Below are 12,513 nucleotides of genomic sequence, written 5' to 3' on the forward strand. Positions count from 1 at the left end.
GAGCAGTTGAGGACACAAGGGCCAAGAAAGCACTTTGTGAACAGATAGCCATGTTTGTCCAGCTTCCATTTTAGTGGGGATATGGGGGGTGGTTATATGGTAACCGAATGTCACCAAGGAAAGGAGGAGGAAGGAGAACTGAAACCTGGGTCGCAACTCCAAAATCTTTTTTTTTTTTTGAGATGGAATCTGCTCTGTTGTCCAGGCTGGAGTGCAGTGGCGCGACCTTGGCTCACTGCAACCTCTGCCTCCAGGGTTCAAGTGATTCTCCTGCCTCAGCCTCCCAAGTAACTGGGATTATAGGCGCCTGCCACCATGCCCTGCTAATTTGTTAATATTTTTAGTAGAGATGGGGTTTCGCCATGTTGGTCAGGCTGGTCTCAAACTCCTACCTCGGGTGATCCACCCACCTCGGCCTCCCAAAGTGCTGGGATTACAGGCGTGAACCACCGTGCATAGCCCAAAACCTTTTTTGAGACACGGTCTCACTCTGTCGTCCAGGCTGGAGTGCAGTGGGTGATCACAGCTCACTGCAGCTGCCAACTCCTGCCCTCAAGTGATCCTCCCGCCTCAGCCTCCCAAGTAGCTGGGATTAATTAACAATTACTCAGCTATTTTTTTTTAGTTGTTTTTGTAGAGATACATTCTCACTATGTTGCCCAGGCTGGCCTTGAACTCCTGAGCTCCTACCTTGGCCTCCCATGGGCATGAGCCATTGTGCCCAGCACAAATCGAGGCCTTTAATGCTAGATGTCTCTGGTTCTTGGGAATAATGGCTTCTGCCTTTCCAGAAGTTTTGCATGGATTTAGACAATGGCAAGGGCACAGTTTTGAAATAGAGACAAGTACTTGTGTGGAATATTGGGACTCCAAAGGGGTGGAGGTGGCAGCTGTCGTGACAACAGCAGCTAACATTCTTTTTTTTTTTTTCTTTTTTTGTGTGACAGAATCTTACTCTGTCACCCAGGCTGGAGTGCAGTGGCGAGATCTCGGCTCACTGCAACCTCTGCCTCCCGGGTTCATGAGATTCTCCTGCCTCAGCCTTTCAAGTAGCTGGGACTACAGGCATGCACCACCATGCTCAGCTAATTTTTTTTTTTATTTTTAGTAGAGACTGGATTTCACTCTGTTGGTGTGGCTGGTCTCGATCTCCTGACCTCAAATGATCCACCCTCCTTGGCCTCCCAAAGTGCTGGGATAACAGGCGTGAGCCACCACGCCCGGCCGCCAGCTATCTTTTTAATGCCTTCTCAAATAATATTGTAAGCACTTTGAGGGTGGGTACCAGGCTATTTGCATTTTCAACATCCCTTCGCTGCACCCAGCACAGAGACGGGCACACAGAAGTGGCTTGTTATATGCTCACAGGCCAGAATGAACCTATTGTCCCGGACGTGAAGAAGAGGACCAGGCATGGTGGCTCACGCCTGTAATCCCAACACTTTGGGAGGCCAAAGCAGGTGGATTCCTTGAGGCCAGGAGTTCAAGGCCAGCCTGGGCAACATGCCAAAACCCCGTCTCTATTAAAAATATAAAAATCAGCCGAGCTTGGTGGTGCGTGCCTGTAGTCCCAGCTACTCGGGAGGCTGAGGTGGGAGGATTGATGCTCAGGAGGTCGAGGTGCAGTGAGCTGAGATGGCACCGCTGCACTCCAGCCTGGGAGACAGAGGCACGGTTTGAAAAAAAAGGACGAAACTCAGATGACTATCTTATTCCTGCAGTTTCTGGGATGTATTCATGCTTGTCCTAAAGACTTTCATCCTAGGTCGGGCACAGTGGCTCTTGCCTGTAATCCCAGCACTTTGGGAGGCTGAGGTAGGCGGATCACCTAAGGTCAGAAGTCCAAGACCAGCCTGGCAAACATGGTGAAACCCTTTCTCTACTAAAAAAAAAAAAAAAAAATTAGCTGAGTGTGGCGGCAGACGCCTGTAGTCCTAGCTACTTGGGAGGCTGAGGCAGGAGAATCACTTGAACCCAGGAGGCAGAGGTTGCAGTGAGCTGAGACCATACCACTGCACTCCAGCCTGGGCGATAGAATGAGACCCAGTCTCAAAAAAAAAAAAAAAAAGAAAAAAAAGGCTTTTGTCCTAAAATACTCTAGCACTATATGGAGTAATGTTATTCCTTTGTCTCCCCGTTTCTCCTTGGTCACTCTAGCTTGGGTGCAGCCCCTGGCACTGGAAAAATGAGTTGAAGATAATAAACGACACTGCTGTTCCCTTACCGTGATGCCCAGCAGCATAAAGCCCGGTTGACAGCAACATGGAATATGGAATTTCTCTGCTCTTTAAGATCTCATTACGCGTGGAAGGCAGGGGAAGGTGGAAAGCAGAACGCTTACAAATTCCTGGGGGGGATGACCTCATCATTTATTAGGTGTTGGCCAACTGCCCAAGGAGCACAGTTCAGATTCTTTTTGGGGGAGGCACTGAACATCCCCTGATAACCTAAATTCTCCAAATCTTTTAGGCCTCAAGGGAGGGAAGGAGGGCGAGAGGAATGAAGCGATTCCATTAGGAGGCTGTTTACTCCTAGATGACCAACCCTGAGTTTAAGACAGAGACTTGGGACTTGGGAAGTGTGGACATTCCATTTATTTATTTATTTATTGAGACGGAGTCTTGCTCTGGAGTGCAGTGGCGTGATCTCGGCTCACTGCAACCTCCGCCTTTCAGGTCCAAGGGACTCTCCTGCCTCAGCCTCCTGAGTAGCTGGGAATTACAGGCGCCCGCCACCACGCCCAGACAATTTTTGTATTTTTAGTAGAGACGGGGTTTCACCATGTTGGGCAGGCTGGTCTTGAACTCCTGAGCTCAAGCGATCTGCCTGCCTCGGCCTCCCAAAGTGCTGAGATTACAGGCGTGAGCCACCATGCTCGGCCGTCTTCCTGTCTTCTTCTAACAACAATCCTACAATCCTTCTTTGAGGGGAGAAGGACAGGCTCACTATGTAACCCAGGCTGAAGTGTCATGGCACCATCATGGCGCACTGCAGCCTTGAACCCTTAGGTTCAAGCAATCCTCCTGCCTCAGACTCCCGAGTAGCTGGGACTACAGGTACACACCTCCACGCTTTTTTTTTTTTTTTTTTTTTTTTGTAGAGGCTGGGGTCTCACTATGTTGTCTAAGCTGGCCTCGAACTCCTGGCCTTAAGCAATCCTCCTGCCTCAGCCTCCCAAAGCATTAGGTCTTTGTTGTTTTGTTTTGTTTTTTGAGACGGAGTCTCGCTCTGTCCCCCAGGCTGGAGTGCAGTGGCATGATCTCAGCTCACTGCAACCCCGGGTTCAAGCGATTCCCCTGCCTCAGCCTCCTGAGTAGCTGGGATTACAAGTGCATGCCACTATGCCCAGCTAATTTTTTCTATTTTTTAGTAGAGACAGGGTTTCACCATGTTAGCCAGGCTGTTCTTGAACTCCTGACCGCAAGTAATCTGCCCACCTCGACCTCCCAAAGTGCTGGGATTACAGGCGTGAGCTACTGTGCCCGGCTTCCAAAGCATTAGGATTACTGAAATGAGCCATTGCCACCGGCCTCTACAATCTTTTTGCAAAATGTGCTCCAGTCCAGCAAGCACTTCCATATTTGATGGTTTTTCTCCATCCTGTAGGCATTTTACAGACAGGAGTTCTCAACTGGTCACAGCGGCAGAGCAAGCCTCAGGGCATCTGCACCCTTAGGATGCTTTTGGAAGAAAGCTTTTGGAAAAAAGCTCCCAGGCCGGGCTAGGTGGCTCACACCCGTAATCCTAGCACTTTGGGAGGCCAAGGTGGGTGGATCACTTGAGGTCAGGAGTTCGAAACCAGCCTGGCCAACATGGCGAAACCCCGTCTCTACTAAAAACACAAAAATTAACCCGAAATGGTATTGCTTGCCTGTAATCCCAGCTACTCGGGAGGCTGAGGCAGAAGAATCACTTGAACTCAGGAGGCAGAGGTTGCAGTGAGCCAAGATTGCACCACTGCACTCCAGCCTGGGTGACAGAGCCAGACTCCATCTCAAAAAAAAAAAAAAAAAAAGAAAGAAAGAAAGAAAGAACAAAATGCTCCCAACCCGGGCAAGTAGAGTACAGGCTAGATTTCTGGTCCCACCTGTGCCTGGAGCAGGGTCCAAGCCCTATGGGAATCCTGCAACACAGAAAAGACCAAAACTTGGGTCCAGGCTGGCCTTGGGCTCAGCATGGGATCTGGGACTCTGCTTTTCTATTTATAAAAGGTGGGATTGTCTTACATCTTCCTGAAGCCCTTTTCTGGATAGGATGCCTCATGAATCTGTGATTCTAGCTACAACTTTTTTTCTTTTTTTGAGACGGAGCCTCACTTTGTCATCCAGGCTGGAGGCCAGTGGCCTGATCTTGGCTCACTGCAACCTCCGCCTCCTGAGTTCAAGTGATTCGCTTGCCTCAGCCCAGCCTGTAGTTGAGATTACAGGCACCTGCCGCTACACTAGGCTAATTTTTGTATTTTTAGTAGAGACGAAGTTTCACCATGTTGGCCGGGCTGGTCTCGAACTCCTGACCTCAGGTGATCCGCCCACCTCGGCCTCCCAATCTAGCTACAACTTCTCACCCCAACTGACCCTTCCGCCCCTCCCAAAGCTTCTTGCCTGGAAGAGACAGCGGGGCAGGTGGGGGCTGGAGGTGAAAGGGGAAGGAGAAGATTCCTGGGAAGCTCTGGTCAGTTTCTCACGGGAACGCAGTGCTTTGATACAAAGAGCCCTGCACAAGGATAGGAAGACTCGCATTTGTCTGGCTTAACTTTCTCCAGCCTCAGTTTCCACTTCTGAATGGGACCATCGAGGGCAGTGTGGCGAGGATTCACCAACATCGTCCAGGTGAAATTGGCAGACACAGAATGGGCGCTCCGAAAGCGTTCGCGGACCTGAAGAAGGTTTGGTTTCAAAGGTTCTAAAGTGTGTAGCGAGGTCTGGCTTTCGGGGTGTTAGGCTCCAGGGACCTCCTGCGGAGCTCTCACCCTAGCTCTGCCGCCACTGCCGCCTCCTCGGCCCCGGACAGCCGAGGGTTAACAAGAAAGCCCCACGCCCCCTTTGACGGCTTAGAGCCCACCTCGCCGAATTTGAAAAGGCGGCCCCGGAGAGGCGTGGGCGCCCCCCACACACTTCCAGCTCGCAGCCGGGCTCCGATCTCTCGCCCCGCTCCTCTCGCTCTGCTCCCGGCCGGGGCCGCGGGTTCGGTCCGGGCGCCGGTGCGCTCCTGCCGGTCCTCGTGCCCGGGACTCCGGGTCCCCGCGGGCTGCTGCGCACGATGAAGCTGGCCCTGCTTCTGCCCTGGGCGTGTTGCTGCCTCTGCGGGTCGGCGCTGGCCACCGGCTTCCTCTATCCCTTCTCGGCCGCAGCCCTGCAGCAGCACGGCTACCCCGACCCCGGCGCCGGCTCCCCTGGCAGCGGCTACGCGAGCCGCCGGTGAGTAGCTCAGGGCGGAGGGGCCGGGGGTGGGGGGGAGGGCGCGGACAGCGGGGGCCCTGGGCACTGGGTGGCTGGAGCGAGGCTCGGGGGCTGGAGAGCGGGGCGATCCGGGACTTGGGGGCGCGGGGCAGCGGGGACTGGGGGCTGCAGACACCGGGCAACTGGAACGAGAGCTGGAGGGGGTTGGGGTGCGGGGCGATTCGGGCCTGGGGGCGCAGGGTGGCGGATGCCAGGGGCTGGGGACACGGGGCAACTGGGACGAAACGGCGGCGGCTGGGGGTTGGGGTCACGGGGGGAAAGACTGAAGGGCCTGGGGTGCAGGGCGATTGGGGGCTAGGGGCGCGGGGCGGCGGGGGCTGGGTGCTGCAGACAGGGGGCAGCTGGAACGAGCGACGGAGGAGGCTGGGGGTTGAGGCCGCGGGGCCGCGGGGGCTGAAGGTTCGGTTCCGGGTCCGGGTCCGGGGCTGCGGTGGTCTCTGGCCGCGCCCACCCTGTCCCTTCCTTTCTTCGCTTCCCCAACCTTCGCCCCCTCGTTCCGGGCTCCGAGTGGAGGTGGCTCCGACCGCGGTGGCCGGGGCTGGGGCTCTGCCCGGGGCGTTCGGCCGCTCACGTGGCTCCGCCGCTCACCTGCGCGGCTGCGGCTTTGTGTCGCGGAGCAGGTTCCCGGGTGGCCAAGGCCTCGCGTCCCGGGCACCCCTCTCCTATCAGCGGCCCCAGGACACCGGAGTCTTTTGCGCCCAGTCTTTGGGGCTGAGGCCGCGGAGGATCCTCGGCTGCGACTCCCCAGCCACCCCGGGACGTGGAACAGGCTGGGATCGGGTGGCTCAGTGGCGGGGTTGGAGAGGGCGCAGGGTCACCGGGCCCGGGCGCCGGGACCCGCCAGGCGTCTCCTCCCTCTCGGCCGGCAGGTGGCGCCATGGCCACCCCCGGGATGCTCAGGGCTGCGGCTCCGGAGCCCGCACTTGAATTTCCCCAGAAAACCGTAAGCATGCAAGTAAAAGTTGCCAAACGCCTCGTTTGCATAACTCGCTTGAATTTAGCTTTTCCTTATTTAGTGATAATTACAACCCACACAGCTATGACAGCGCTCTGGAATGCACTACCTGTGTCTGTTCCCTCCATCTCTTTTTTATATTTTAATTTATTTTTTGCAGAGGCAGAATCTCAACTCTGTTGCCCAGGCTTGTCGCGAACTCCTGGGCTCAAGCGATCCTCCCGCCTTGGCCTCCCAATCTCCGTTTCTTTTGATCCTTAACAACCCTAGGGTTAAAACATTAGAGTTGTATCTTTCCTTTAGCTGAAGAAACAGAGGCTCAGGATTTGCTAGGCCCAGTAGCCCCTCAGGACTGACCTCTTGTGCCTTTTTTTTTTTTTTTTTTTTTTTAATATAGGGTCTTGCTTGTTCCCCAGGCTGGAATGCAGTGGTGCGATCATAGCTCACTGTAAACCTGATCTCCCAGGCTCAAGTGATCCCCCGACCTTGGCCTCCTGTGTAGCTGAGATCACAGGTGTGCACCATCATGACTGGCTAATTTTTTGATTTTTTGTAGAGGTGGGATCTCACTATGTTACACATGCTGGTCTCTAACTTCTGGCCTCAAGAGATCCTCCTGCCTCGGCCTCCCAAAATGCTGGGATTACAGGCGTGAGCCACCACGCCCAGCCCAGATCTGGTGTTTTCTAGCATACTGCTCTGCCTATCAAAACTAAAAGACAGCTCCCAGTTCTTTTTTTCTCCGTGATATTTACTAAATCAGAGGACTCCAAGATGATTTCTGGCTAATTCCTTAATAACAAGGAGACAGGGATGTTTCATGCTGGGAAGAAATATACACTCATGGCTGAATAGGGCGGGACCCAGAAAAGCATAAAAGTGCCTCTGGAAAAGTTTGTATGCAATCCTATTTCTCTCATTTTGTTTGGAAATACTTACCCGGGGCTTCTATGAGGAGTATTCTCCAAACACCCACGCTAGTGTGGCCTCTGCACAGTTCCATATGAGGATGTCTAAAAAACAAGATTTTCAAGTTGCAGAATAATATATACAGCATGATTTCATTCATGAAAAGGAAAATCAGATCTACATCTAGGTAGATAAATGCCTGAAAAAAGTTTCCAGGAAACCATTTCAGCACTTAATGTTATGAAGAAGTCTAGGGCTGGGCCAGGGGACTGTCCCATTTTCCCTCTGTCTGCTTGTGGCTTGTCTGAATGTTTTTCTGGTTTCTGTGTTTTTTTTGAGGCAGAGTCTCACTCTGTCTCCCAGGCTGGAGTGCAATGGTGCAATCTTGGCTCACTGCAACCTCTGCCTCCCAGGTTCATGAGATTCTCCTGCCTCAGCCTCTCAAGTAGCTGGGATTACAGGCGCCCACCACTGCGTCTGGCTAATTTTTGTATTGTTGGCCAATAAAAAATGTTGTAATGTTGGCCAGGCTGGTCTCAAACTTCTGGCCTCAAATGATCTGCCTGCCTCAGCCTCCCAAAGTGCTGGGATTACAGGCATGAGCCACCGTGCTCGGCCCCTAAGAGAACCTACTGGCCGGTACGGGGATTGAATGGATGTTTTGCAAAGAGTGTATATTCATGTAATACTTTTGTAATTAAAAGGTGTGGGAAGGAAAAAAAAAAAGGTGTTTGCAGCCTGAAATACGCCTGCAAAAAAGCAAGAGGTGAGGACCATGAAGAGTGGGAGCGAATGGGGACTTCATTCTGGCATTTGGTGGGTTGGAACTTGGGGACCTCTGCAGAAACTTGGAAGGGATCATTTTAGCACAAACAAAAAGAGGCTCAAACAAGTGTGGAATCTTCCAGAACTCTTTCCACCAGGATAAGAACAGGGAGAGGATATAATTAGGTTTAGAGAGGATGTAGATGAATCTGTGGGAAATGGATTCCTGAAAAGGATACCAGAAGGTGTTGGGGAGGCTTGGGGCATGTTGATATTCCAGAGTGTGACTGAGTCTCTTTGCCCAGAAAGCCCAGCATGAGCATTGCAGGCACCTGGTTGTTGCCTGGGTGAGTTATAGGCTGGAGCTGGCTTGGGCGTCACATGTTTCTGTGTCTCATGAGCTATCTGTCACAAGTGTCCCTTGTCCTTGAGATCCAAGATGTCCAGAAGCTGAAGGCTTGGGGACAGCAGTTGGCACAGTGGTCCTTGCAGCCTTGGCCTTCAGTAGTGTATTTACCAGGGCTTGGTCTCAGTTGACGGGCAATGATGACAGGGCTGTTTCTTGACAAAGAGTGCTTTAATTTCATTGTTACTGCTCCTTGTTAATGTCTGATTTTTTTTTTTTTTTTTTTTTTTAAGACAGGGTCTTGCTCTGTCACCCAGGCAGGAGTGCAATGGCGCAATCATAGCTCACTGCAGCCTCGACCTCCTGGGTTCAAGCAATCCTCCCACCTCAGCCTCCTAAGTAGTTGGGACCATAGGCATGGGCTACCATGGCTGGCTAATTTTTAAATTTTTCATAGAGATGGGATCCTGCTATGTTGCCCAGGGTGGTCTTGAACTCCTGGCCTCAAGTAATCCTTCAGCTTTGGCCTCCTGAAGTGTTGGAATTACAGGTGTGAGCCACTATGCCTGGCCAAAAAGCAGTTTTTAATTGTTAGTTTGTTCAAATCTGGATCTAAATAAGTCTGCTTATTGATTTTTCTGTCTCTTCTGTCCCTTTTAGTGTAGGAAAGTCCTCCCCCTTTGAAAGAGTACTTTTTCCTCCACGCTGTTGACTTGTTGAAGACCAGTTGTTCTCTGTGATGTCTACGTTCTAGATTTAGCTACTTCCTTCCCAGTGGTGTAATTAATTTGATCTGCAATGTCCATGTACTAGTTTTGGCTAATTGCTTCCCAGTGGTGTAATTAATTGGATCCTCTGCCCTCTGTGTTTCTTCTATTTTGGAAGTTAGGTTGGAAGGTTTGATTAGATTTATGGTCTCTATTTGGGTGTGTTAAGAGAGACAGAAATTCTTCACAGGTGGTCTAGTCTACCATATTATATCAGGAGATGCTCTGGACTGAAGTGTGTGTCCCCACCAAATTTATGTGTTGAAGCCCTATCCTCCAATGTGGTGGTATTTGGAGGGGGAAACTTTGGAGGTAACCAGATTTAGATGAAGTCGTGAGGGCAGTGCCACATGATTCAATTAGTGATGTTATAAGAACAGGAATAGAGGCCAGATGCTGTGGCTCACACCTGTAATCCCAGCACGTGGGGAGGCCCAGGTAGGTGGATCACCTGAGGCCAGGAGTTTGAGACCAGTCTGGTCAACATGGTGAAAACCCATCTCTACTAAAAATACAAAAATTAGCTGGATGTGGTGGTGCACACCTGTAGTCCCAGCTACTTGGGAGGCTGAGGCACTAGAATCACTTCAGCCCGGGAGGCGGAGGGTACAATGAGCTGAGATCATGCCACTGCACTCCAGCCTGGGCAACAGAGTGAGACTCTGTCTGAAAAAAGAAAAAAAAAAAAAAAAAAAGAAGAGAAGAGGAAGAGAAATCAGAGCTCTCTCTCTTTGCCATGTGAGGACACAGCACAGCAAGAAGGCGGCTGTCTGCAAACCAGAAAGAGAACCCTCACCAGGAACTGAATCTGCCGGCACCTTGATCTCGGACTTCCCAGCCTCCAGGGCTATGAGAAATAAATGTCTGCTACTTAAGGCATTCAGTCTATGGTATTCCATTATGGCAACCTTGAGCTGACTAACAGAAGGACATGGCTTTATTCTGGAAAGCTGGGTGTTAAATATTCAGCGGAACACCACTGTCTACAAGTCTCCTCCACTGTCTCCCTTCTTTTTGTTGCAATTTATTTGTTGAAGAAACTCGGCCTTCTAGAGTGTTCCTTTTTCAGGATTTTGTTGGTTATATGCTCATGGTGCCTGTGAACATGTTCATCTGTCCTCTTTATTTCCAGATAATGGGAAATTGGATCAAGAGTTTGGTTGGATTTAGTTCTTCCTCCTCTTTCGTTTTCTCTTTGTTATGATCATCATTATTTTGGCAGAATGACGTCTTGGGTGGTATAGTGTTTTTCCACTGGAAATCACAATGTCTGGTCATCTCTCTTTTTCTCTTGTGATGCTTGAGGTGTTGGTGATCATTGCCTATGTCATTATTTCATTAAGGATCGCAAAGTGGATGCAGGACAGGCAGGCCCCCAAGTTCTGGCTTAGCCAGGAGGGTTCTTGGCTTCACCCAGGAAAGAATTCAAGGGTGAGTGGGTGGTGTCAGACAGCAACTTTTATTGATGCGGCAGTGCACAGCTGCAGCAGAGGTCCTGCTCCTTGCAGAGCAGGGATACCCCATAGGCAGTGTGCCCAGACTAGCAGCTCAGAGGCAGTTCGGCACTATTTATACTCACTTTTAACTATATGCAAATTAAGGGGCAGTTTATGCAGGAATTTCTAGGATGAAGGTGGTAACTTCCAGGTTGTTGGGTTGTTGCCATGGAAAGGGGTGGTAACTTCCGGGTGTTGCCCTGGCAAATGGTAACTGACATGGTGCCCTGGTGAGCGAGTCTTATGGGGATGTGCTTCGTCCTAACCTGTTTTAGGTAGTCCTCAATTTGGTCCGGTGTCAAGCCCAACCTCCAGAGTCAAGTCCCGCCTCCTACTTCAAAGTGGTACTATAATTTTGACTCTTTTTAAAACTCTTTTTAAAATTGCTAGAATACTTGTACACATAATTTCCCCCTTATTTACTATTTGTAGGTAGCCAGATTTTGAGTTAGTTTTTTCTCTTTCCAAAAAAAACCAGTTCTTTTTGCAAATGTAAGCAATTTGTGTGTGTATGTGTGTGTGTGAGCATGAGAGTATGAGTGTATGAGTATGTGTGTGTTTGTGTCTGTATCCTCCTCCTTTTCTTACGCAGAGGTAATGTGCTAGTTACTCTGTCTTGCACTTGGCCTTTTTCCATCATAACGTGTTGTGGATATGGCTCTATCAAAAAGCAAAGATAGGCGGGGCATGATGACTCACGCCTGTCATCCCAGCACTTTGGGAGGCCAAGGTGGGTGGATCACTTGAGGTCAGGAGTTCGAGACCAGCGTGGCCAACATGGTGAAACCCCTTCTCTACTAAGAATACAAAAATTAGCTGGGCGTGGTGGCGCATGCCTGTAATCCCAGCTACTCAGGAGGCTGAGGCAGGAGAATTGCTTGAACCCGGGAGGTGGAGGTTGCAGTGAGCTGAGATCACGTCACTGCACTCCAGCCTGGGTGACAGAGCGAGACTCTATCTGAAATAAATAAATAAATAAATAAATAAATAAATAAAGGAAGGAAGCAAAAGTAATCTTCTGCATCCTTTTTTTTTTTTGAGATGGAGCCTTGCTCTGTCGCCCAGGCTGGAGTGCAGTGGCACAATCTTGGCTCACTGCAAGCTCCGCCTCCCAAGTTCACGCCATTCTCCTGCCTCAGCCTTCTGAGTAGCTGGGACTATAGTCACCCGCCCCCACACCCGGCTAATATTTTTGTATTTTTTTTAGTAGAGTTCTGCATCCATTTTTATGGGTCTGTAGTTCTGCACAGTGTGAGTGACTGTATTTATTCAGCTAGTCCTCTACTGATAGACACTTGTGTTGGTAAATGGCAAACACATGTTTAATTCTGCTAGATAGTGTCAAGTTTCCCTCCACTGGGGTTACAGCGTTTTGCATTCCCATCAGCAATTTCTTCTTGGGGTACATTTTGAAGAATCCATTTTATTTTATTTATTTATTTATTTTTTGAGAGTTTCACTCTTGTTGCCCAGGCTGGAGTGCAATGGCATGATCTCGGCTCACTGCAACCTCCGCCTCCCAGGTTCAAGCGATTCTCCTGCTTCAGCCTCTGTAGTAGCTGGGATTACAGGCATGCACCACCATGCCTGGCTAATTTTGTATTTTTAGTAGAGATGGGTTTCTCCATGTTGGTCAGGCTGGTCTCGAACTCCCAACCTCAGGTGATCCACCCGCCTCGGCCTCCCAAAGTACTGGGATTACAGGCATGAACCACCGCGCCCGGCCCGAAGAGGCCATTTTAAATGATGCTGGGTTGATATGGCCTTTCAGGGGTAAGAATAGACTTCCCTGATCTTATAGCACCTGCAAGCCCTG

General features: G+C 50.6%; 1 protein-coding gene across 3 annotated transcripts in view; it reads left to right on the top strand.

The window, feature by feature from the left end:
* The first annotated feature begins 4,871 nt into the window (after nucleotides 1-4,871).
* COL26A1 (collagen type XXVI alpha 1 chain) overlaps nucleotides 4,872-12,513 on the top strand; it is a 202,135-nt gene continuing 194,493 nt past the window's right edge. The window contains exon 1 of one of the 3 annotated variants that reach the window (XM_063667254.1): nucleotides 4,872-5,417. In XM_063667254.1, coding sequence (XP_063523324.1) covers nucleotides 5,260-5,417 — 158 coding nt within the window. In that variant the 5' untranslated portion in view covers nucleotides 4,872-5,259. The remainder of the gene's footprint in view (nucleotides 5,418-12,513) is intronic. The other 2 variants (XM_054496651.2, XM_054496650.2) reach the window with 2 other exon arrangements.

This window comes from Pongo pygmaeus, chromosome 6 (genome assembly GCF_028885625.2).
Source record: "Pongo pygmaeus isolate AG05252 chromosome 6, NHGRI_mPonPyg2-v2.0_pri, whole genome shotgun sequence".
Classification (NCBI taxonomy): Eukaryota; Metazoa; Chordata; class Mammalia; order Primates; family Hominidae; genus Pongo; species Pongo pygmaeus.